Here is a 22,818-nt window from a genome sequence, read left to right as displayed (position 1 = left end):
TTGAAAAATTTGGACATCTTTTCATACAAGCATAATGGATTACTCCTACTACAACATAATAATATTTTATCTTCCATTCCAGAAGCCTGAAACCTTTTGACATTCATAAATACTTTATATAAGATTGTGAAAGTACTAAAATTATGTGAAAAGCCAGTTTGATTTTTTCTTTTTTATTACTGATAAGTTGCATATGATTCTTTAATTCCTGCATTAAATAGCTAAAAGTACCATATACTAAATGCCAGTTTTAATGTTTTCTTCCTCTTCAATTGATTTCTGTTTCTGATAAAATATGCATTGAAGAGCCTTTATTAAAGCTTATAATGTGAGATAAAATCAATAAGGGATAAAATAAGGCATTAAAAATATTAAAAGCTCTTTTTTAAAAGAGAAAAATCTTTCTCAAGTCTGTCAATTCAGGCCACAAAGAAACTTTAAAATTTCAGAAATTTCTCCCAAACCAATTTTTTATTCTTTTAAAATAAAGTATCTTTATACTCTCTGCATTTTTTTGTCTCCTATGTATAATTTCCAAAGAAACACACGAGTCCTACATGTTCTGAGTAAGAAAAAAATAGTTGTGGTTTGTCTATAATGACAGCTCATTTGTTCAGCTTCAACAACCATGTAATTGTCATGGATTTACTCATAAGTAATGCATAAAATAAGTCTATAAATTCTGTCATAGTTGTAATTGAATCTATTAATCACTGCCTGAATATTATTTCTCTGTGTGTTTTTTTAAATATATACAGTTCCCAGAAGAATTTTCACTTTGGGAAAGATATATTCTTTTTTTTTTAATGACCAATATTTATTTATATATATTTGTCAACATTAGGATAATGGTTAAGTAGATGATGGTATATCAAATGGGATATTGTGCAGCTTTTCAAACTCAATGACATGGAAATTATGTCGAAACATTCAAATGTTTGTGGTTTGATATGAAGTTGAAAAGAAAGACATAGAGTTATCAGTGTACTGTGATTCAGTTCAGTTCAGTCGCTCAGTCGTGTTCGACTCTTTGCGACCCCATGAATCGCAGCACGCCAGGCCTCCCTGTCCATCACCAACTTCTGGAGTTCACTCAGACTCGTGTCCATCGAGTCCATGATGCCATCCAGCCATCTCATCCTCTGTCGTCCCCTTCTCCTCCTGCCCCCAATCCCTTACTTTGGGGAAGATATATTCTTATTTCAAGAAACTTGAAATAAGTTTCAGAGAAAAAAATTTTGTTTGTTCAGAATGAACAAGTGAATATTACCAGGTGATGGTTATTTTGAATCAAAAACTACTATAGCATCAAAATGCAAACTCCACAGTGTCTAGGTATGTGGGAGAGCCAGTCTAGAAACTCTCCAAACTGAAAATGCTAATCTTAAATATTAACTTCCTGTCCAACATTATCCACTGAGTCCTACATCAACATAATTGTCTAAAGATACTTCTCAGTACATGTACTGTCCTCTCTTCATTACAGCAATCTTTTATACTGCTTCCAAAACAAAACCAACAAAGTCATTGGAGAAGCATTTGTAATATCCAAATAAAAATAGATGCTTCCTATCTTTCACATTCCCTTCAGTGAATAGTTCTACCTTTCAAGCTATCACCTGTGTATACATCTGGTTATTTAATTGATTTATAAATAATTATTTAAATGTAAATAAAATATTTTAAAATTTTATCTTCAGAGTCAGAATGGCAAACATATTAAAGATCTGTACTGTGAATAATTAATCTACATCACTTTGATAGTATTACAAATGATATATAATATCAAACCACAGAGATAATTTTCAGTCTATTAGAAACATAAAGAAAAGAGGCTAAATATGCAGCCAAGTGACTATTCAAAACCTGCAGTGAGTGAATGGGGGATTCAGATTTTGTTCAACCACAATCCAGGTCCATGCTCTGTTCCCTTGCCTTTCAATGTAGATCAGTCATATTAATGCTCCAAAGTAGCTGTTTTGGTGAATATATTGTGAATAAACTTACCTGATAGGAGATGATCATTTCTGTGTCAGAAAACAATTTTATTTGTAGCAGTGTCTTGCTCAGTAAGTCCCTGTATGTTTAAAGATTTTCAGAAATTTATTACATGAATATTTTAAAATAGTTCATAAAACAAATTTGTAAGATAATTCAGCTGATCTCCTCTATATTTTTACTGCTGTAACCCTAGGAAAACTATCTGAAAAGTAGGGTTGATCAATTAATTTAACATTGGATTCATGTAAAGTAATAACTACCTGCATTCCTGTTTAGTCGCTCAGTCATGTACGACTCTTTGCAATCCCATGGACTGCAGCCCACAGGCTCCTCTGTCCATGGGGATTCTCCCCCAGGCAAGAATGACGGGTTGCCATGTCCTCTTCCAGGGGATCTTCCCAACCCAGGTCTCCTGCATTGCAGGCGGATTCTTTACCATCTGAGCCACCAGGAAAGCCCAATAAATTCACCTCAGTGGAGTTAAATCCCATGGTCTATGTAAAATTTATATTATAAATGTATCCACTGCTACTGTAAAATTCTTCCTTATTGGAACCATATATCTCAGTTTTCATTATTATTATGCTTCAGACTTCTTTCTTAAGAAATAAAATATTCACTAGATAGCAGACTTTTAGAGTCCTCATTCTTACCAGTGCATCCAAAGTTGCATTTCTTACTTCCTAACCTCAAAAAGACACCAAATATGAAGTAATAGTCATGGATTTGCAACACTACAGATCCAAAAGTCCATTTAGAGAGCACTTATGAAAGTGAAAAAGTAAGTGTTAGTTGCTCAGTCATGTCCGACTCTTTGTGATCTGTGGACTGTAGCTCACCGGGCTCCTCTGTCCATGGAATTCTCCAGGCAAGAATACTGGAGTGGGTTGCCATTCCCTTCTCCAGGAGATCCTAATCTAATCTTCAGTAGTAAGTGAATTATGCCTATTTTGCTCCAGTAAAATTAATTATTTGACCCTTCCCCAAAAGAATAGTTGTTGTCAACTGTTCCCATTGTCCTCATCATCCCTCTATGCTAGGTATATCCAATTTTCTATGCCTACATCTAACATAGTACTTATCACATAATGTTATCTATTTAATTGTACATCTCTTCCACAGCACTCCAAGTTCATTAAAGACAGGGTCCATGTCTCTCCTTTGATTACTGGCCCATTGGAGAAGACCAATGCTAAAATTAGCTGAGCTGCTTTTTAAAACTGCTTTTTCATATTACTCTTTGGTGGAATCTCCTCCTTAGCAAGGGCAATGCCATTGTTTTTTGTCACTTCCTTTATGTGGTACATTGTAAACAGATTACCTTAGGTTACAGCACTGACTCCCTGATTCAGAGGTAAATCCAGAGGAGTCCCAGCCCTCAAGTGTGAGCCAGGGGCTCACAGGGTTAGGACAGAAACACAGACAGCCATAGCAGTGACTCAGTCAAAAACAATGATGACTTCAGTCATTTCCCCATTCATCGTCCTGTCTTCTGCCTACCTAAGATATACTTGTTATTTTAAGCTCTAAAATAATACAGCTCTTACAAGTAAGTTCTAATTTAAAGACATTTCTTCTTTTTAGAAAATCATGCATTAATAAAGAAAACCTCAAAGAAAGAAGAAAGTCTGCCAACAAATTAGGATTTCTAAACAATTAATTCTTAAGATATAGGAATTAACATTTTTATAATTGAATTATGGGAGTTTAATTTTTAATTATTTCCCAAGATATTAATACAGTTTGATATATTTTACCAGCCACATAAAGCTCAAAATCAAACTGCACAAGTATAATGTTGAGTAAAAATTAGTTTCTGGAAAGCAGTCATAAAGGATTAGATGGAAATATGCCATCTGTTTAAGTAGGTGTGGCTCATACTCATAGTCCATCTAACTGCTGAATTGCTCCTGCCTTTTTGTTCAGGCAGGTTGACTTTCTGGTAAAGCATTCTTATGTCTCCCTGATTCGTTGTGCAACCTAATATAAGAGTGTAATTGTCATTGGCATATATAACTGGATACTCCCTCTGGGTTTACAGAAATCAAGAGCACAATAAAAAATGAAACTACATTGGCATGTATACTATTTAACTCATAGAACACCTGGTGATTTTTTTTGAAGAGCAACTCCTAAGAAGAAATGCCTCATAGTTTTACAGTTCTCTGCATCTGAAACTTGGGACATAATTGTAATCCATTTACTCACCCTCTCCTCACACAGTTTGCACATGAATTATAAACAGGTTTGCAATTCTGCAGGAATTGGAGAGGCATAGCAAAATTATCTGGATTAAATCTTACTCTAGAATATTCCCTAGATATCGAGGAACGAGTAGGAAATTATTATTAATATATTTTTATCCAAAATGAATGAGAAGTGGAATGGCACACTTAACTGAATGTTCTGAATAATGGAAACTTACTATACAAAATGTATTGATTTCTAAATGAGCAAAATACGGCAAAATGCATGTAACACCAAAAAATTCATTAAATGTAACAACATATCGCTCTTTCCTGGTTACAAGCATTATTTTTTCTGTTATATAGTTATTTTAGTGTCATAGCCTGCTTTCTCAAAAAGCAGAGCCTGAGACAGAGACTTGCATGCAGTAATCGATTTGAGAAAGAATAAAGGATAGAAAGAGTAAGATGGGGAGAGGAAGTTGACCATTACTAGCAGCAACCCTGGCTTCATCTCACTGGACGTTTTGAATTTTATTTCCCCTATGACTAACGGGGGAAACATTTTTGCATCAGCTCTCATCCTATTCTGGCTCTAACAGAGTTACTGCCCCTATCTCCCATTGTCCATCTGGGAATGTCCAGTGGTTTCCTTCTAGCAGAAACTGAAAAGTCCTAGGTACTGACTTGAGAAAGTCATTTGTTACTCCTGAGATGAGCAGATCCAAATCTGCATGGAACTGGTAACCATACTGTGGCCAAGATAATTGGGCCAAGAGCATTCAAAGTGGCACCCAAAAAAAGGGGTTAAATGCATTTAGTATTTAGTGATTTGTATTCAAGATGTGGTAAAAGATCACCATTTTTCATATATTTTAGTATTTTTGAGGACCCAGACTTCTTTCTCAAATAACTTGTAATGGGGAACTTGAGAGTCTTTTTAGAAACAGAATAATAAATACTAAAATTTTATTACTCTCTATGCTAACATATGAACATAGAAATCACATAGTCAGCAAATGAAGCAACTGACAAACAACTAATCTCAAAAATAAACAAGCAACTCATGCAGCTCAAGTCCAGAAAAATAAACGACCCAATCAAAAAATGGGCCAAAGAACTAAATAGACATTTCTCCAAAGAAGACATACAGGATGGCTAACAAACACATGAAAAGATGCTCAACATCACTTATTATCAGAGAAATGCAAATCAAGACCACAATGAGGTATGATTTCACACCAGTCAGAATGGCTGTGATCCAAAAGTCTACAAGCAATAAATGCTGGAGAGGGTGTGGAGAAAAGGGAACCCTCTTACACTGTTGCTGGGAATGTAAACTAGTACAGCCACTATGGAGAACAGTGTGGAGATTCCTTAAAAAACTACAAATAGAACTGCCTTATGGCCCAGCAATCCCACTACTGGGCATACACACTGAGGAAACCAGAATTGAAAGAGACACGTGTACCCCAATGTTCATTGCAGCACTGTTTATAATAGCCAGCACATGGAAACAACCTAGATGTCCATCAGCAGATGAATGGATAAGAAAGCTGTGGTACATATACACAATGGAGTATTACTCAGCCATTAAAAGAATACATTTGAATCAGTTCTAATGAGGTGGATGAAACTGGAGCCTATTATACAGAGTGAAGTAAGCCAGAAAGAAAAACACCAATACAGTATACTGACACATATATATGGAATTTAGAAAGATGGTAATGATAACCCTGTATGTGAGACAGCAAAAGAGACACAGATGTATAGAATGGACTTTTGGACTGTGAGGGAGAGGGAGAGGGTGGGGTGATTTGGAAGAATGACATTGAAACATGTATACTATCATGTAAGAAACAAATCGCCAGTCTATGTTTGATACAGGATACAGGATGCTTGGGGCTGGTGCACGGGGATGATCCAGAGAGATGATATGGGGTGGGAGGTGGGAGGGGGGTTCAGGATTGGGAACTCATGTACACCTGTGGCGGATTCATGTCAATGTATGGCAAAACCAATACAGTATTGTAAAGTAAAATAAAGTAAAAGTTAAAATTTAAAAAAAGGAAAGAAATTACATAGTCAAGACTGACTAAAATTATATGCCTATAGAATGTGTTCTCCAAAACAAAATAGTTAATATTAATATTTTTAAATGTATTCATAAATCTAACTATGTCCATTTTCTTCTCCCTTGACATTTAGATATTGCAATGCCAATAGCAGAAAATTTTCTCCATACATGTAAGTTCATTAATAGTTATTTTCTAGTAAAAAATTTCCTAGATGGGAAAAAAAAAAGAGGTTTCACTTGAGAGTTAATGTGGTATGCACAAAGGGGCAATGGAAAACCTTCTTTAAAAATTGTGTGAAGGTGATTGTAGATGGTCTTACATTAACTGATACCATGGATTTAAAATGAGGAACACATTATCTCATGCCATAATGGCAGAAGGGATCTAAGCACTGATAATTAAAATCTCAGAATCTAAATGTAGCTATACATGTTTTGAGCCCCAGGTCTGCCACTTACGAACTGGATGAATTTACACAGGTTACTTAACTTCTCATACCTTCAGTTCGAAGGTACTGTGATGATAAATGGAGGTACAAGTAAGTACTTAAAAAGAGTACACGCTCCTAGTGAGCACTCAAAAGATGTCAGCTATTTGCATTTTCTATTCTGCCAATGAAAACTTCAGGCCTAAGAGCTCTCTGTGGAATTCTGATCCTAGAAGCCAAGTCCATTAGTGTGCTGAGAAGTCTGCTGCCTTACATACAAGCAGCTCCTTGCTGGCCAAAGCCTTCTGCTTCTACTCTTCTGCTAGACGCTTTAAGAAATGTGATCCCCAAGGTTACTAGAACCTGGAGCACACTGTCAGGGAGAAGCACTCTTCTTACCTGAGGTTGAGCAGCTGGATTAGAGGACTTGCCCTCCAGAGCGAGGTGACACCAACCCCAGTGGGTTATCCTTCAGTCACAGCGTGGTTATTCCTGAGCAACCTGGGTAATATTTAACACAAATCTGTATTAGATTGCTTTCCTCTGTGATATATTTTTATGAAACTATCATTTAGCAACTAATAAGACATTTTAAGCTAAATTATTCCTATAAAAAAACTTCAGTACTGATATGATCAAAATCAAAAATTAGGAATCTGTCAGGTTGGTAGAGAGAAGTAATCCACATAGGAATAAAAGCAGTGATAAGAAAGAGATCAGTCAGTTTGTGCATCCCCCCAGACTAGAACATTAAACAAACATCTATATCAATATCCGAATTTGACTTGGTTTATCTGAGATTTTAACTCTACTTTAAATAAAAGGGGAGAAGGGAGAAGCAAGAAAAATCAAACAGGGTTGAAAAAAGAATAGAGTGGCATGTGACATAAAGTGACATATTAAAATGCAGTAGTAAGATAAACAACAGTGTCCTACTGTATAGCACAGGGAACTATATTCAATATCATGTGATCAACCATAATGGATAAAGAATGTATATATATATATATATATATATATATAAAATTGAGTCACTGTGCTGTATAGCAAAAATTAACACAGCATTGCAAATCAACTATACTTCAATTTAAAAAAAGTGTAGTAAAAAGTGATGATAGAGAGGCTGTTAGAGCTTGGTAGATTATTTGATGTTTCTGAAACTATCACCCAGAGAGCCTTTATTGTATTCCTTAAATCCTTGAAATTTGCCATAAGACTTCTTTTGACAGAACAAAAGCTCTAAGGTGCCAGGTAAGATTTTGCAAATATAATAACAAGGTAATACTGCAGAGGTGGCATCCAAAAGCTTAACAGAAGTAATTATCATGAATAAGTAAAATCTTGGAATGAAAATTGGTGCATGGATGTAAATTAGATTAAAATTCTGAGTAAGAGCAGAGACAGGGAAGTAGAGTCACCGAGGGGAGGTTCTACTAGCCCAGAGAGCATCTTTGTTTTTACATTCCTCTGAAAGAAGTTGAGTAAAAGCCAACTTCCTTTAGGAGTTGTTCAAACAGAAGGGAGGATCCAGAGGAACCCTTATAGTTTTAGGTTCTGCATTATTTGCTTTATCCTCAGTAGCGTCCATGGTAAGGGAGTGGAAAGAAAGAGGGAAAGAAAAAGGAGTCATACTCAGTGAGTCAATATGAGGGTTCTCTCATTCAAAAATAACAACCACAAAGGCCCTGCTTCAACTCAGTGATGCTTGCAAAGAACATGCCTTAACAACCTGAAGTTTGCGTCTCATCAAAGAGAACAATCTAGAATCAGAAGCAATATATAAGCTTAAAGACTTCAACAGGCTAGTGAAGGCCTTTTAAAAGTCTATGTCCCTCTTCTGTGTTTCTAATCCTTTCCACACTCAGGAAAGAATATCTCAAGATACATCTTGTCACATATAATGCATAACATCTCTATGAAGCAGTTGACCGTCTAACCTTTCCAATAAATTTAAATATTCCCACTCTTGATACAAATACCTTTATCTAATTCAGAGTTTTTCAATCTTAACTACTAACATTTTGGGCTAGAAAATCTTTTGTTTCAAGGACAGTTCCATGCATTACAGGATTTTTAGCAGCATTCCTGTCCTCTACCCACTAGATTAACAGTAGCCAAACACTGCCCTCCTTCCAGTTATAACAACCAAAAATGTTTCCAGATATTGCCAAATTACTTCTGGGGATGGGAGGTGGCATGTTAAACTGACATCAATTGAAACCACTACTTTAATCTATGACCACTGCATTGATTTTGGCAAGTTTTATTTACTCTCCAAATTCTTATGAACAAACCTTATACATAAAAGTTTTGTAGTCAAATATTTTTATCTTAAGATGTCTCATGAATTACACTATATAGACTTCATTTCTACAAACATTTGAGAACTTGTTCGAGCTTCTTTTATGTGATGAGTTCTCTCCATTAGGTTCTGGATATATAATTTTTAAAGATATGGTTCTTACCCTCTAGAAATATTAAAGAGACTGAGAATCTCTAGCAAAAGGTATCATAAATTGTTAAGGGACAAGCTCAGTGCTTTAGATGGAGTAAGGCAAGATAAGAGAATCAGAGAGTGGGTCAGATGGGCAGGATAATAGTGAAGTTATACTATTACTGCAGATTTGCTTTAAAGAGTCTAGCAGTTTCTCTGGACCTGAATTGACACTAAAGTACAGTCTTGATACTGAAAAGTATGTGACTTTGGGGAAAGGGTTAGTTCTCTTCATGTATTATTCCTTTTACCCAAGTAAAATACATTTTTGTGTACTCTGTCTCTCATCAGTAATTCATTCACATTCACATTCATTCACATTTTCTTATAAATGCTTCCTAGCAATCATTGCTTTAAACAACTGTTCACAAATTCTAAAATCACACATTTTTCCATGCAACTTCGTAATTTGTTTTACAATTATTCCAAATTTAAACATTTAATTCCACCTACCTCTTTCAGGAGGTCATAGCAAGGACATGCACACACACAAAGGGGATGAGGATGGGGGAGAAAGATGTCCATCTATATTGAATAAATTTTCAGGAAATCTCAAGACATCAGTAAATTAGTATTAACGTCTTCAAGACTGTGTTTTTTCTCAATTAAAAGTTAATAGTGACTTATTTATAGAAAGGTAGATTGCTTAAGAATGCATGCATACATGGTATCAATATCGTTATGTGCTAATGACTCCATTTTGGAGCAGGTTGTGGACATCGCAAAATTACTCACTCTGGCAACAAGATAGCCGGGGGCATGGATGCTGAGGAAGGAGAATGGCCCTGGCAAGCTAGTCTTCAACTGAAAAGTGTCCACCGATGTGGAGCCACTCTGATTAGTAACAGCTGGCTTGTCACTGCTGCTCACTGTTTCATAAAGTAAGCTCTGGACCACATAAATTTCTCAAATTCACTCAAGTACCTAAAAGTCTGATAGGTATCTTTCAAGAATACAGCCATATAACTATGCTTCCAACTGTCCAGTATTGTGAGGTATAGCTCAAAATTACTCAATGAATTATCAGTTTTTTTAAAAAAAAGATATATTCAGACTGAGCGATGTTATCAACAGTGGCACATTTTGGACCAAATAATTCTTTGTTGTGGGGAGCTATTCCGTGCCTTATAGAATGTTTAGGAGCATCCCTGTCAATAGCATCAAATGTCAATAGCATCCCCTCAAGACTGACAACCAAAAATCTCTCCAGACATTAGCAAATGTCTCTTGGAAGACAAAATAGCTCTCAATTGAAAGTCACTAAGATGAATCTACTTAACTCAATTTCATAAGGAAACTGTAAAGCCCAAATTGAATGCAGATCTGTTTCTTTCTCATCTGTTACATTAGGTCTAATTTACTTAATTATAAGTATTTTAGTCCCTCCTGCAAACTTCCATATATACATCTCTCTTTGAAATGATTTTTTCTTTAAAGGACATATTATTATATCAAAAGTTTGCTTTTTTATACCTAAAAGTTTTTTACCCTTTTGTTTGATGGTTTGTTTCACCAATTTCTGTTGACTTTATATAACACTTACTGGTTTTATATACAAACAAAAATTCCTCTCAAACTTGAGAGTTGTAAAGTGTTCCAGCAACAGTACTTTTCAGTGCTTAATGTGTTGAATACAACCCTTGATTAACAAGTAATAGTAAAAATCAGAATATCTTTCTATTTATAGTTTTTAATGATTATAAAAGAGAATTTTGACTATATCCTTAATTTCCATAGGTTTACTCTGTCTCATATCCTTGCACACTATTTATAAAATCTTATTTATCTTGTGTTGTTATATTTACCTTTCTAAATCCTCCTGAGTCTTTTCTGTACAAATAATAATAATAATAAAATATAGTTTCTATGAGTTACTTTTTAAAATAGAGCTTATTGACTTATTCAAAATTTATTCATGCTATCATTATTTTAGCTTTTTTTCTTACATACAGCTTTGCTTTTGTGTGCTTATATGCACTATGGAATTCAAAATTTATCTATTTCTTTTTGCAAGTATAAGATATTAATTCCTACAACTCCAATATATAGGACTTTTAATAAATAAATCTATTTTCTTTAGGGCCAGGGATCCCAAACAATGGAATGTTAGTTTTGGGCTCCTTTTAAGTGATCCACAAATACAGCGAAGTGTCAAGGATATTATAATTCATGAAAACTACCACTACCCTTCACACGACAATGACATTGCTGTAGTGCATCTGTCTTCACCAGTACTGTATACAAGCAATATCCGAAGAGCATGTCTTCCAGAAACTTCTTATGCATTCCCATCCAATTCTGATGTGGTGGTCACTGGATGGGGAACATTAAAGTCTGATGGTGAGTTCCTAAACTTCTATCATTATATGGTTTGGGTTTTAGGAGTTTAGAAAGATACTCAGAATCACAGCTAAACCTGAGAAGTACTCTCTCTAGGTCATTTTAAAGGAGATGAAAACCAACTTCAATGACATTCATATAGAAACTACAATTTCGTAGCATTTTTTAATGTAACTTCACTTCCCTTAACAATGGCAGTTTTTATAGAAATGTAATATTTGAATAAATTGCTTATTACTTGAATAAGCAATTCATTTACCTTCATTTCATTTATTGATTTACTCATTCAATAAACATTTACTTTGATCACAACCTTTATTCCAAGTACTGTCCTAGGTCATTTAGATATATTAGTAACTAAAATAGGCAAATATTTCCTGCTCTTACAAAGCTCACATTCTTGGCAAAGGAAGACAGACAATAATCATGAGATATAATAAATAAGATTACACAGCACATTTTCTATAGGTAAGTACCATAGAAAAAGTAAGCACCACAGAAGATTGGACATTTTTGATGGGGTAAAATGAATGACCTGTGACAAAGCAATACTTGAGCAAAGACCATTTAAACATGTGCATTTACATGACCCTAATAATGTAAGCATGTTGTGTTTGTATTCATAAATGCATTTAAAAGCAGAAAATATAAACTCCAAATTCCAAGATAGGATTATAGTAACAACAGAAAATCTAAAAATAATCATAAAATGTATATTTCTGGAGTATGAGTTTTTCATTTTGTTTTCTAAAGTATATGTGTAATAAACATAAACCTCCAAAACAATTCAAAAGTAAAAAAATTACATCAACATGGATGGACGCACTTAGTATTTCTAAATATGGTCATTTTTAACAGTAGCTGGGTGTGTTCGTAACATTGTTTCCTTGTCAATAAGAAAGCACACAAATACAAGTTTAAATAAAACATATGTTTTACATTGATTTTGAAATTGTACACAATGTTAGATACTAATAACCAAGCAAGGGAGATTAATATTGACTTTAGAAAAAGTTATATAATTTTTTCCCTAGGAACAAGTCCTAATATACTCCAAAAGGGATTAGTGAAGATTATAGATAACAAGACCTGCAACAGGAAAGTGGTATATGATGGTGCAATCACACCTGGGATGTTGTGCGCTGGGTTTCTGGAAGGAAGTGTCGATGCCTGCCAGGTAAATCTGCTTATTCTATTTTCAAATGGATTTTTTTGTATGATTTTTAATTTCCAATTAATCTGTTCAATGGTCTCAAAAGACTGATAATCTTTAAAGACTGAAGTACATATTATACCCAAAGTAGCTGATTAAAATTATATTTCATATATATAATGCTAGGTCTCATTAAAGTATTAAAGGGCTAAATCACCCTTACTGAAAGGGGATGAGAATCAATTTCAAATAAGCAATGACGAGATGCAACTGAATATTGGTAACTTTAGTTCAACTGGTCCTCTTTCACTGGGAAACACAACTGGGTTTGACAACAGGACTAAGGATTATGGAGCTTTTTTGATTTAGAGTGGCTCCAACACATTAAATTTTGATTTATTTAACATTTATGTAGCATCTTCATGAGCTAGCTACTGTTTTAAGCTCTTTAAAAATAATTTAGCTGGGTTATGCCAATCTTGTGATGTATGCTTATACTATTATAAACCCTACTTCTCAAATGAAGAGACTGGGACAAATAGATCAAGTAATGTCTAAACTAACACAGGTATTAAATGATAAAACTGAGATTAAGTTAGGGAATTAGACTCCACAGCCTCTAATTTGAATGCTCCACCAAGTTTCCTTTCCATATGCTTAATATACTTCAAATACTTCTGATGCTGTTTATAAGCAATAGTCCTAGAACCAACAAAAATACTATTGTAGTTATCTAGGCAGGCAGAATCAGTGATAAATCCAGAAGGATTCTTATCCTATTCATTCAATTCACTTATTATTCTTTCACTCTAGGAGCTAGATGACATGCAAACAAGAACTTGTAATACATAATTATCATTTCTTATTACTTATTCCCATTTTCCCAACTGTCCCATTAAACTTACTCTTCAAAGTCATTACAAAATTAAATTCTGTTTCACTCACTTTATCCCAGTCTATCACCCTCTACCCCATGACTCTCTTCTAAGTTTGTGCACCCTAGAATCCATGTTTTATTATTTCAGCCACTATATTGACAGCACCATCAATGATTTCATCATCTTTTGATTCCCCCACACCCATCTTAATCTCCAAACACAAGGCAATCTATTTGCCTTACTTGCTTTTATATATGATCCGCTGTTCATGGGGTTCTCAAAGCAAGAATACTGAAGTAGTTTGCATTCTTGTAATGGTTTGCCTACAAGACCTTTTAGAACTAACATCCAAAAAAGATGTCCTTTTCATTATAGGGGACTGGAATGCAAAAGTAGGAAGTCAAGAAACACGTGGAGTAACAGGCAATTTGGCCTTGGAGTACAGAATGAAGTAGGGCAAAGGCTAATAGAGTTTTGCTAAGAGAATACATTGGTCGTAGCAAATACCCTCTTCCAGCAACACAAGACAAGACTCTACACATGGACATTGCCAGATGGTCAATACCAATATCAGATTGATTATATTCTTTGCAGCCAAAGATGGAGAAGCTCTATACAGTCAGCAAAAACAAGACTGGGAGCTGACTGTGGCTCAGATCATGAACTCCTTATTGCCAAATTCAGGCTTAAATTGAAGAAAGTAGGGAAAACCACTAGACTATTCAGGTATGACCTAAATCAAATCCTTTATAATTACACTTCCACACAGTGGAAGTGACAAATAGATTCAAGGGATTACATCTGATAGCCAGAGTGCCTGAAGAACTATGGATGAAGGTTCATAACATTGAACAGAAAACAGGGATCAAGACCATCCACCAAAAAAGAAATGCAAAAAGGCAAAATGGCTGTCTGAGGAGGCTTTACAAATAGCTGTGAAAAGAAGAGAACTGAAAGGCAACGGAGAAAAGGAAATATATACCCATTTGAATGCAGAGTTTCAAAGAATAGAAGGAGAGATAAGAAAGCCTTTCTTAATGATCAATGCAAAGAAATAGAGGAAAACAATAGAGTGGGAAAGACTAGAGATCTCGTCAAGAAAATTAGAGATACCAAGGGAACATTTCATGCAAAGATGGGCTCAATAAAAGACAGAAATGGTATGGACCTAACAGAAGCAGAAGATATTAAAAAGAGATGGCAAGAAAACACAGAAGAACTATACAAAAAAGATCTTCACAGCCCAGATAATCATGATGGTGTGATCACTCACCTAGAGCCAGACATCCTGGAATGTGAAGTCAAGCAGTTCTTAGGAGGCATCACTATGAACAAAGCTAGTGGAGGGGATGGAATTCCCATTGAGCTATTTCAAATCCTAAAAGATGATGCTGTGATGATGCTGCACTCAATATGCCAGCAAATTTGGAAAACTCATCAGTGGCCACAGGACTGGAAAAGGTCAGTTTTCATTCCAATCTCAAAGAAAGGCAATGCCAAAGAATGCTCAAACTACCACAAAAGTGCAGTCATCCCACATGCTAGCAAAGTAATGCTATAAATTCTCCAAGCCAGGCTTCAGCAATACATGAACTGTGAACTTCCAGATGTTCAAGCTGGTTTTAGAAAAGGCAGAGGAACCAGAGATCAAACTGCCAACATCCACTGGATCAACAAAAAAGCAAGAGAGTTCCATAAAAACATCTGCTTCTGCTTTATTGACTATGCCAAAGCCTTTAACTGTGTGGATCACAACAAACTGTGGAAAATTCTTCAAGAGATAGGAGTACCAGACCACCTGACCTGACTCTTGAGAAACCTCTATGCAGGTCAGGAAGCAACAGTTAGAACTGGACATGGAACAACAGACTGGTTCCAAATAGGAAAAGGAGTACGTCAAGGCTTTATATTGTCACCCTGCTTATTTAACTTATATGCAGAGGACATCATGAGAAATGCTGGGATGGAGGAAGCACAAGCTGGAATCAGGATTGCTGGGAGAAATATCAATAAGCTCAGATACGCAGATGACACCACCCTTAAGGCAGAAAGTGAAGAGAAACTAAAAAGCCTCTCGATGAAAGTGAAAGAGGAGAGTGAAAAAGTTGGCTTAAAGGTCAACATTCAGAAAACGAAGATCATGGCATCTGGTCCCATCACTTCATGGCAAATAGATGGGGAAACAGTGGAAACAGTGACAGTCTTTATTTTGCGGGGCTCCAAAATCACTGCAGATGGTAATTGCAGCCATGAAATTAAAAGACGCTTGCTCCTTGGAAGAAAAATTCTGACCAACCTATACTGCATATTAAGAAGCAGAGACATTATTTTGCCAACAAATGTCCGTCTAGTCAAAGCTATGGTTTTTCCAGTAGTCATGTATGGTTGCACTATAAAGAAAGCTGAGCGCTATTGGAGAGATGGTGTGCATGATAAAGAGGCAGGTTGAGGAGGGTAAAAGTTCCATTTGGGATTTGTAAAATATGAGGTGCCTATGGAATATCCAGATATATATGTTTAATATATCATTGTAAATAAGAATCTTGAGGTCAGAAAAGAGTTCTGGCTACAGATATATACCTAAAAGTCATTGTCATCTGGACAGTAGTTATATTCATGAGCATGGATCAATAACTCAGTGTATAAAATAAGAAGCAGCTAAGTAACTGAACTCAGGTATCATGCTTTTAAAGGACTAACAGTAAGAGATAAGAATGATCAGAAAAACTGAAAAGCCTAAGAAATTGATCTCACCAGAATCCAGGGATCGGGAAAAAAAAGGGGGGATGGTTAATAATAATACATAACATCAAGTCAAGTTAACTGCTGGAAAGTGTCTATCAAATTCAACAACTGTATATTGGTAAAGTTGGAAAACTGCATTGGTAGAAAACCCATTTTGAATTTTTCTACCAATTGAGTAAAAGATTAAGTAAGTTGAGCAAAAGAGTATTAGTTTAATATAGTCTCATTTATTTATTCTTTTGCTCTTGCCTGAGAAGACATCCAAAAAGCTATTGCTAAAACCACTGTAAAAGTGATTACTGCTTACATTTTCCTCTAGGAGTTTTATGATTTCAGGTCTTATATTTAAATCTTTAATTCACTTTGAGTGTATTTTTGTATGTGATATACGACAATGGTTCAGTTTCATTCTTTTGCACATAACTGTCCAGTTTTTCTGAAAGTGAAAGTGAAAGTCACTCAGTCATGTCCAACTCTTTGTGAAATTCCAGGCCAGAATAGTAGAGTGGGTAGCCTTTCCCTTCTCTAGGGGATCTTCCCAACTCAAGGATCTTCCCAACTCAGGGATCAAATTCAGAATCCACATTGCAGGCAGATTCTTTACCAGTTGAGCCACAAGGAAAGCCCAAGCACCATTTATTAAAGAGGGTGCCTTTCCCGCATTGCATACTATTCTTGCCACATGAAAAGATGCTCAACGTCATTAATTATCAGAGATATGCAAATCAAAGCTACAATGAGATATCACCTCATACCTGTTAAAATGGAAATTATGAAAAAGAAGATACAAGTCTTGGTGATTGCAAAGAAATGGGAATCCTTGTACACTGCTGATGGGAATGTGAATTGGTGCAGCTGTTATGGATAACAGTTGGAAGTTCCTCAAAAAAATAAAAATATAACTAGTTTATTATATGGAAGCTTCCTAACTGTCCATTGATAGGTGAATGTATAAAGAAGATGTGGTATATACACACACACACACACACACACACACACACACACAATGGAATATGATTCAACCATACAAAAGAATGAAATCTTGCCATTTGCAGCAACATGGATGGACCTGAAGGGTATTGTGCTAAGTGAAACAAGCAAGACAGAGTAACAGTAACTATATGATTTCTCTTATATGTGAAATCTGAAAAACAAAATGAAACAGACTTATAGGAACAGAAAAGAATCTAGTGGCTACCAGAGGGGAAGGAGTAGGGGAACAGATGAAATACGTGAAGAGAATTAAGGGGTACAAAATTCCAACTATAAAATAAATAATGAAGTAGAACATAGAAATATGTCAATAACACTGTAACAACTTTGCATGGTGACAGTGGTACCTGGACTTATCATGGTGATCAATTCATTATGTGTTCAATATAAAAGATCAAATCACTATGTTATATACCTGAAAATAACATGATATTATACATTAATTATAATTCAATTTAAAAAAAAAGAAGTGAAGAATGAGAAACTGGAAACTTCAGTATAGACTACTACATTAAGTTTGGGCTTCCAAGTGGCTCAGATGGTAAAGAATCTGCTTGCAATGCAGAAGACCTGGGTTCAATCCCAGATCAGGAAGATCCCCTGGAGAAGGAAATGGCAACCCACTCCAGTATTTTTGCCTGGGAAATCCCATGGAGAGTGGAGCCTAGTAGACTACAGCCTATGAGGTTGCAAAGAATCAGACATGACTGACTCATTAACACTATTACTACGTCAAGTCCCTTTTATGAAAAGAAGATAATTAGGACAATAAAAGAGCTTTTAATATCCAGAAATACTGTGATTTTTTTCAGGTAGACAAACCAAAACAGGCAGACAAAAAGTATATATGCCTACAGAGAAAAGGCAGTGAAGGGAATGAAGACATATTGGAAAAAAATACACAAAACAATTACTGATAGAACAAAGTTTTGATTCAAAGAACAGATGAGGGGATTAACCCTGAAAAGAAACAAATACATCCATTTGCCTGAAAAGGGGAGTAAACATAGATGTGGGCTGATGTAGGTGAGCTGGGAAATCAAAAGGGACAAGGACAGGAAACAGAGAGATTGCTCCCTGTTGCTCTCTACTTATTCCATCAATTTGAAACTAAGTAAGATACTAGGTTCCAAGTGAGAAAATCAAATTTTTAAAAATTCTGAAATGAACCTTGTATGTTGCTGGTGGGAATGTAAAATGGTGACCCTATATGGAAAGCAGCATGGTAATAATTTTTCAAAAACAAATAAAAATATATTAACCATACATTCCAGCATTTCCATTTCCCAGTATTCACCCAAAAGAATTAAAAGCAGGAACACAGATATTTGTACATCCATATTCATAGCAGCTTTATTCACAAGAGCCAAAAGACTGAAGCAACACAACTTTCCATTGATGGAAAAATTGATAAACAAAATGTAATATATGCATAACATTACATATTATTCAGCCTTAAAAAGACGAAACTTCTGAGACACTCTACAACATGGATGAAACTTAAGACATTATGCTAACTGAAATAAGCTAGTCGCAGAAGTACAAATGCTATACAACTCCATTCATGTAAGGCACTTGAAATAGTTAGATTCATAGAGACAGAAAGTGGAATGGTGACTGCCAGGACCTGGAGAAAGGGGACAATGAGGAGTAATCATTCAATGCTGGGTGTAGAGTTTCAGTTGTCCAAGATGGAAAGGTTCTGGAGATGAGAGGTGATGATGATCACACAATATGAATGTACTTAATGCCATTGAATTGCATACTTAAAATGGTTAAAATGGTAATTTTATGTGTATTTTATACAACTGAAAAATAAATAATAATTTTTTAAAATTATGAAATGAGAAGAGTTTTTACTGGCTCTTCTTAACAATGAGAATGAAATATGTCTAGGGACCCCACAGGGGAGGGGATGTTGGTTTAAGGATGTAAATTTGTGACAAGATTTTCTTTCACAGTGTATGGTTGGCCCAGATTATAGTGTGTGGAGGGTAAGAAGCTAAGAATCTTGTTGGCAGAGTGATCGTATGGATAAATCATGCACTATAGTCACATAAAGAAAGATAGAAAGTAGGAGGTAAGTTGGAGAAGGCAATGGCACCCCACTCCAGTACTCTTGCCTGGAAAATCCCATGGACGGAGGAGCCTGGTAGGCTGCAATCCATGGGGTCGCGAAGAGTCAGACATGACTGAGCGACTTCCCTTTCACTTTTCACTTTCATGCATTGGAGAAGGAAATGGCAACCCACTCCAGTGTTCTTGCCTGGAGAATCCCAGGGGCAGGGGAGCCTGGTGGGCTGTCACCTACGGGGTTGCACAGAGTTGGACATGACTGAAGCGACTTAGCAGAAGCAGCAGCCTCAGGAGGTAAGTTAATACACTAGGAGAAAAGGGAGGAGTCAAAAATTAGCTTTCTCAAGAAGTTGAAGAGCAGATGTAGGCTGAAAAGGAATAGAGTGCAAGTATAATGCTGGTAATAGCATCTCAAAGGTGGAGCCGATCCAGGTATTTTCCCAAGATTGGAAGAGCAATAGCCCAGTGCTGGTAGTGAGTAAATATAAATTACTTCTTTTTCAACATCTGTGTGAAAATGAGAGCATTTGGGGAGATAATCAGAGAATTCCTCAGCATACTGATGATGGTATAAGCAACAATATCTTAATTATCTCTTTTGGGTAATAATTGAGATTTTTCAAATGTATTTCTTATTATTATATTGTTGTATCCAAAGACATATATTGATGTCTTTGATTTAAATAAATGATTATAAAATTAAAAAGTGTTCTTGACTAGAATCATTTTAATATTGAAATATTTAGCATTTTTCCTTCTGTTTCTCCTGTCTTTACTACAGGAGAAAAAAATAAGCAATATTCATACTTAAATTATAAATAGTCATCATATATCCTTTTCTCTCTAGGGTGACTCTGGTGGACCTCTGGTTGGTGCAGATTATAAAGGCACTTGGTTCCTTGCTGGTATTGTAAGCTGGGGAGATGAGTGTGCCCTTCCAAACAAGCCTGGAGTCTACACTCGAGTGACACACTATAGAGATTGGATCATGTCCAAAACTGGTCTCTAGTGCAGAAGTACATTAAAGTTCAAAAATTATACCCTTGTAAAACATGTTTGTAATTTCAAAGCATATTTAACTTAGTATCACCTCTCTTTATGCACATTTAATGTTTCAAATTTAAACATATTTGTGTAATTTTAGAATTATGAAAAGTTTTTGTGTATTAGATTTTGACAGATATTTACTGATAGCAATGGAGTAGGACATAGAAATCTCCTTTCAAAGAAAAAAAAAAAGAAATCTCCTTTCACCCCGCTCTAGACTGAAAGGAATTATTTGAGTAAATATGGATTGCAGTTTACTAAGGAGATGTTCTCTGTTGATTTGTAGATCCAGGTCCCTTGAGAAGTCACAGATTAGATGTTATCAATAAACTCCCTTCTATTGCATATAAACAATCTCCTCCTGAATCACATGGACTTCTCCAGATCCAGATATCGGTGGGTTGTAAGCTACTGAGCTGCAATAATACTGCCTATAAAAATTTTTTCAGGAAAATTTGTCTACTTGTTTTCTTTCTAGTTTTTGTACTAATGCTAATCCCCTATTGATAGCTTCCTTACCTTGAGTGACACACAATAGAATGATAATCCCATAAACTATCCCAAGTCAATAGGTCCCTTGACAAATTCTGATGTCCCTACAATACTGTTATATGATATAGCTGTTACTAAGTATCTACCTAGCATAGCACCTAAAATGAAATATTTGCCGTAAAATTTTTGCCTGATTTAACACAGTAGGTTTATTATTTGATTGGTCTTAAAATATTCTGTTGTATCTTGAGACATAAATGTGTAAAAATTAACATTTCTACGCCCCGCCAAAGTAGTGCTGAAGTCCTGTCCAGTGTTCCTGAGCACAAGAAGGCTGTAACATGCCTTATGGAGAAAATGTACATGTTAGATGGGCCTTGTCAGGCATAAGCTATAGTGTTGTGTCCATGAGTTCAATGTTAATGAATCAAAAACCTTGTACATCCAGAAAAGGTAAGAGGAAATTTGCTGATCTGTACATAAGGCTGCTTCAGAGAGTGCTAAGCTGAAACCCATAGTATATGACGAAACCATAGAAAAGCTGCATGATGGTGAAAGTTGTGGATTCACGAGATGAGGGCTGATTTTTTTTTAAACAAGTCAAAATTAATTTAATCGGCAAAATGTTATAACTTCAAAAGGTATTTACACTGACAACACAAACATTGTCTAAAAGATCTTAACGAAATAGTTTAAATTCTCTTTTTCTTATCCCATCTTCAGAATCCATTGTGCATTTTACACTCAAAGCACATCTCAGTTCAGCTAAGCCAGACTTCAGATGGTCAGTTGCCACCTCTGGTTGATGGCAAAAGTGCTGGAGTGGGGTGCCATTGCCTTCTCCGGGTTGATGGCTATAGTGCTGGACAAACCCATGTCTCGTCCATTTCACCAACTCAAGTCGAAGCTAAATGATAGATTGAGTCTTTCATTCTAATTAGCATCCCAAATATCAGAAGTTCTAGGCCAAGGGTCAATTATTCGTATAGGCTTGTGGGAAGAGCAGGTATTCAACACTGATGACTTTGGCTTGTTTTTATAAGGAGGTTGACAAATGAATCTGTGTGATGCAAGTGATATTTTTGGCTTGCAGAAACCTAACAGTGTGTTTTCACTAGAATCAATGGTTCAGTATTCACTAATTCAGAGTTCATGGCAACTTTATAGAATATAACTACCACAAATTATTGTCATATTGACTTATTAGAGCAAATAAGTAAAGTGAACTGTATATTTATGATATATTTTTGTTTAAAAATGCATGTGTTACATTTTTCTAAAAAAAACACACTCCTCTTGATTTCTAACTCATCTATTTCCGCCACTAATTTTTCTAAAGCTGTCTATTTCAGAACCAAAACAATCCATTAGAAAATATTTCCAGACCCTTCAGAAAGGCACTTAGGAAGTAGATTCCATGTCCTATGGTATAATATTTCATCCAGGTCTAGAAGTAGGGAGGAAGCCAGTATTTCTGAGCATGTGGTGACAACCAAAAGGGAACCCAGGTAAGCAACTGGTCTAAGCTGCTCAAAACCCAGGAGCTAGCACAGAAGACACTGAAGAGGTACGTAAGGTAAGTCCAGTACCCTTATCTATCCTTATATAGTACCAAATGACTCCTTCAGGGCCTCGGTGATGCTATGTTGTTGTTGTTGGTTAGTCTCTAAGTCATGTCTGACTGTCTTGTGACCCCATGGACTATAGCCCACAAGGATCCTCTGTCCACAGGATTTCCCAGGCTAGAATACTGGAGTAGGTTATCAGTTCCTTCTCCAGGCGATCTTCCCAATCCAGGGATTGAACCAATGTCTCCTGCAAAGGCAGGTGGATTCTCTACCACTAAGACACCAAGGAACCGCAGATGATGCTATATTCATGTTTCATTCACCTGCCAAGAGAGTATAT

At 35.8% G+C, this 22,818-nt stretch overlaps 1 protein-coding gene and 1 long non-coding RNA gene across 4 annotated transcripts in view; one reads left to right on the top strand and one right to left on the bottom strand.

Moving 5' to 3' along the window:
- Window positions 1-20,380, top strand: part of LOC138442574 (transmembrane protease serine 11C-like) — a 63,621-nt gene extending 43,241 nt beyond the window's left edge. The window contains exons 6-10 of the mRNA XM_069594229.1: window positions 6,396-6,434; window positions 9,896-10,067; window positions 11,267-11,526; window positions 12,561-12,703; window positions 20,219-20,380. Coding sequence (XP_069450330.1) covers window positions 6,396-6,434; window positions 9,896-10,067; window positions 11,267-11,526; window positions 12,561-12,703; window positions 20,219-20,380 — 776 coding nt within the window. The remainder of the gene's footprint in view (window positions 1-6,395; window positions 6,435-9,895; window positions 10,068-11,266; window positions 11,527-12,560; window positions 12,704-20,218) is intronic.
- Window positions 1-22,818, bottom strand: part of LOC138442581 (uncharacterized) — a 73,134-nt gene that overhangs the window by 14,249 nt on the left and 36,067 nt on the right. Inside the window, exons 2-3 of one of the 3 annotated variants that reach the window (XR_011257783.1) lie at window positions 7,092-7,193; window positions 2,008-2,077 (exon numbers count right to left, since the gene is read on the bottom strand). This is a non-coding gene — a long non-coding RNA (uncharacterized lncRNA). Of the gene's footprint in view, window positions 1-2,007; window positions 2,078-7,091; window positions 7,194-21,494; window positions 22,802-22,818 lie in introns of those variants that run through there. The other 2 variants (XR_011257782.1, XR_011257781.1) reach the window with 2 other exon arrangements.

This window comes from Ovis canadensis, chromosome 6 (genome assembly GCF_042477335.2).
Source record: "Ovis canadensis isolate MfBH-ARS-UI-01 breed Bighorn chromosome 6, ARS-UI_OviCan_v2, whole genome shotgun sequence".
NCBI lineage: Eukaryota > Metazoa > Chordata > Mammalia > Artiodactyla > Bovidae > Ovis > Ovis canadensis.
Note: the sequence above shows the minus strand (reverse complement) of the source record. Positions and strands in the feature narration are given on the sequence as shown.